Source organism: Lotus japonicus, chromosome 4 (assembly GCF_012489685.1).
Source record: "Lotus japonicus ecotype B-129 chromosome 4, LjGifu_v1.2".
NCBI classification, from domain to species: Eukaryota; Viridiplantae; Streptophyta; class Magnoliopsida; order Fabales; family Fabaceae; genus Lotus; species Lotus japonicus.
This window is the reverse complement of record NC_080044.1, coordinates 38,281,318-38,283,789: the sequence shown is the minus strand read 5'-3', so window position 1 is coordinate 38,283,789 and position 2,472 is coordinate 38,281,318. Positions and strand designations below refer to the sequence as shown.

Genomic DNA, 2,472 nt, shown 5'->3' with positions numbered 1-2,472 from the left:
CTAACCCAAATACAATGAGAGAAAAATCTGTCAAAAAACAGAGGACAAAGGTACAATAGGGAGAAAACAGTAAACCAGAAAATGAAAAATACATGAAGACACCCCGCAAAAAGGCTACAAATTATTGTGTCTTCACAGCCTATTCCTAGAAATCTAGCAGCAAAGATCCACCGCTGATTTATTGCCTCCATACCATCCCATTAACAAACCGCAGCAATATTGTGTGCCACCATCATACATAACACGCCCCAACATCCAGATAGTATGTCCAACCACTATAAAGAAAGAATGCATACCCCTGGATTCTCCTTCCACTCAAACCATGAATACATAAAGCCATCCACCTTTGCCCTCAGCCACTGCCATGCTCTCAACTGAGCCAATTCTAGAATCTGGTTAGGATCAAAGGCACCCCCCTGAAAAATTACCTTGTTCCGTGTCAACCAAATAGACCATACCAGTGCCATCCAAATGGCAATTTCTCCTGCCTTCTGATTTTTGTTAATGCCAAAGAATGGGAATTGCAACATCTGATCCCGCGGTGAGGCCGCCACAGCCGAGAAGACACCAAGCCAGGCAAAGCAAGCATACCAAACTGGATTTGAAACAGCACACCTGGAGAATAAATGCATACTTGTTTCCTCCTCTTGTCGACATAACGGGCATGTAGACCCCTCTCCCCTTGTCAGAACCTGCCTCTTGCAAAGGTTGTCCCTGGTTTGGATTCTATCCTTCAGTAAACGCCAAATGAATGCTTTGACATTAGAGGGGACTGGTGCTGACCAAACCAGTTTCAACACTGGGTCTTCTTCCTCCAAGTTTTGAGCCTGCAAAAATAAATAAGAAGAGTTAACTGTATAAATCCCCTCCCCATCCTGCCTCCAAGTCCACCTGTCCCGCCTACCCTCTGTTAAACATTTTGTCCTCAACTCCCCCAACATCGCCTCTAACCACCCCACTTCTCGCCCTCTCAGCCCTCTCCTCCATTTGAACACCCATTCCCACTCCCCATTTAACCAATGGCCCATATTCTTGACATTTTCACGTTTTTGCTGTGAGAGATTATATAGTTTCCGATAACGAAGGTCAAGAGATCCATTCCCAAGCCAGTTCTCAGACCAGAACTTAGTAGCATCTCCCTCAAGCACTGTATTGTTAGTCACTTTATAATCTAAGTCAGTGTATTGTTAGTCACTTTGCACGTAGTGTATTGTTAGTCACTTTGCACGTAGTGTATTGTTAGTCAGTGTATTGTTAGTCACTTTGCACGTAGCAAGTGCAGTTGTAACAAAAACTCTGATTAGTGGATTGTCATCATTCAAAGAAGGAAGAAATCACCTTATCGGGTGGACTGGATTAGCTTGAGGGATTTATCAAGTGAACCAGGATAAAATCATTTGTGTGCTTTCCTTATCTCTTATCTCTGCACTTTTATCATTGGTGTTTGAAGAGATTTATTTAAATCTCAAGTGGGTTGAGTTTTTAGTTGTAAAACGCTATTCAAACCCCCCTTTCTATCGTGTTTCATACCTTCAATTGGTATCAGAGCGCAAGTTCTGATTACCACAGCTAACAGTGTTCAGTGATCCGGGCCGGTGTGAAAAACTAAAATGGCTGCCACCATTGAAACGCAAAAAGATGTCTACAGTGCAAAGCCTCCTATGTTTGATGTGCAAAGATTTGAATACTGGAAAGACAGGATTGAAAGCTTCTTTCTCGGCTTTGATGCAGATCTCTGGGATATTATAGTGGATGGCTACGAGCGTCTAGTTGATGTTGATGGCAAGAAGATCTCAAGATCAGAGATGTCTGCAGAACAAAAGAAGCTTTACTCACTACATCATAAAGCTAGAACTATTCTTCTAAGTGCTAACTCTTACGAAGAATATCAAAAGATCACAGATCGTGAGTATGCTAAGGGTATCTTTGATTCATTAAAGATGACCCATGAAGGAAACAAGAAGGTGAAGGAATCAAAGGCGTTGGCCTTAATCAGAAAGTATGAATCCTTCCAAATGGAATCCAGTGAGTCCATTGAGGACATGTTCTCCAGATTTCAGCTACTCATTGCTGGAATTAGACCTCTCAGCAAGAGCTACACAACAACTGATCATGTTATGAGAATTCTGAGAGGCCTTCCTGAAAGCTGGATGCCTCTGATAACTTCCTTGGAGCTCACAAGAGATGTTGATCAGATGAGTCTGGAAGAACTCATAAGCATACTGAAGTGTCATGAACTGAAGCGTTCTTAACATCAGGATCAGAAGAAGAAGTCTATAGCCTTGAAATCCAAATCTAAAAAGGCTAAAGCTCTCCAAGCAGAAGAAGAAGAATCTGAAGAAGCCTCTGAAGATTCTGATGAGGATGAGCTGACTCTGATCTCCAGAAGGCTTAACCGCATCTGGAAGCACAGGCAGAGCAAGTACAAAGGCTTAGGAAAGTATAAAGGAAAGAATGAATCTTCTTCTGGTC

General features: G+C 42.4%; 1 protein-coding gene across 1 annotated transcript; it reads right to left on the bottom strand.

Moving 5' to 3' along the window:
• Window positions 1–275: 275 nt before the first annotated feature.
• Window positions 276–1,028, bottom strand: LOC130712718 (uncharacterized). Its single transcript, XM_057562536.1, has one exon. The coding sequence runs from the start codon at window positions 1,026–1,028 to the stop codon at window positions 276–278; it is 753 nt and encodes a 250-aa protein (XP_057418519.1).
• Window positions 1,029–2,472: the final 1,444 nt, after the last annotated feature.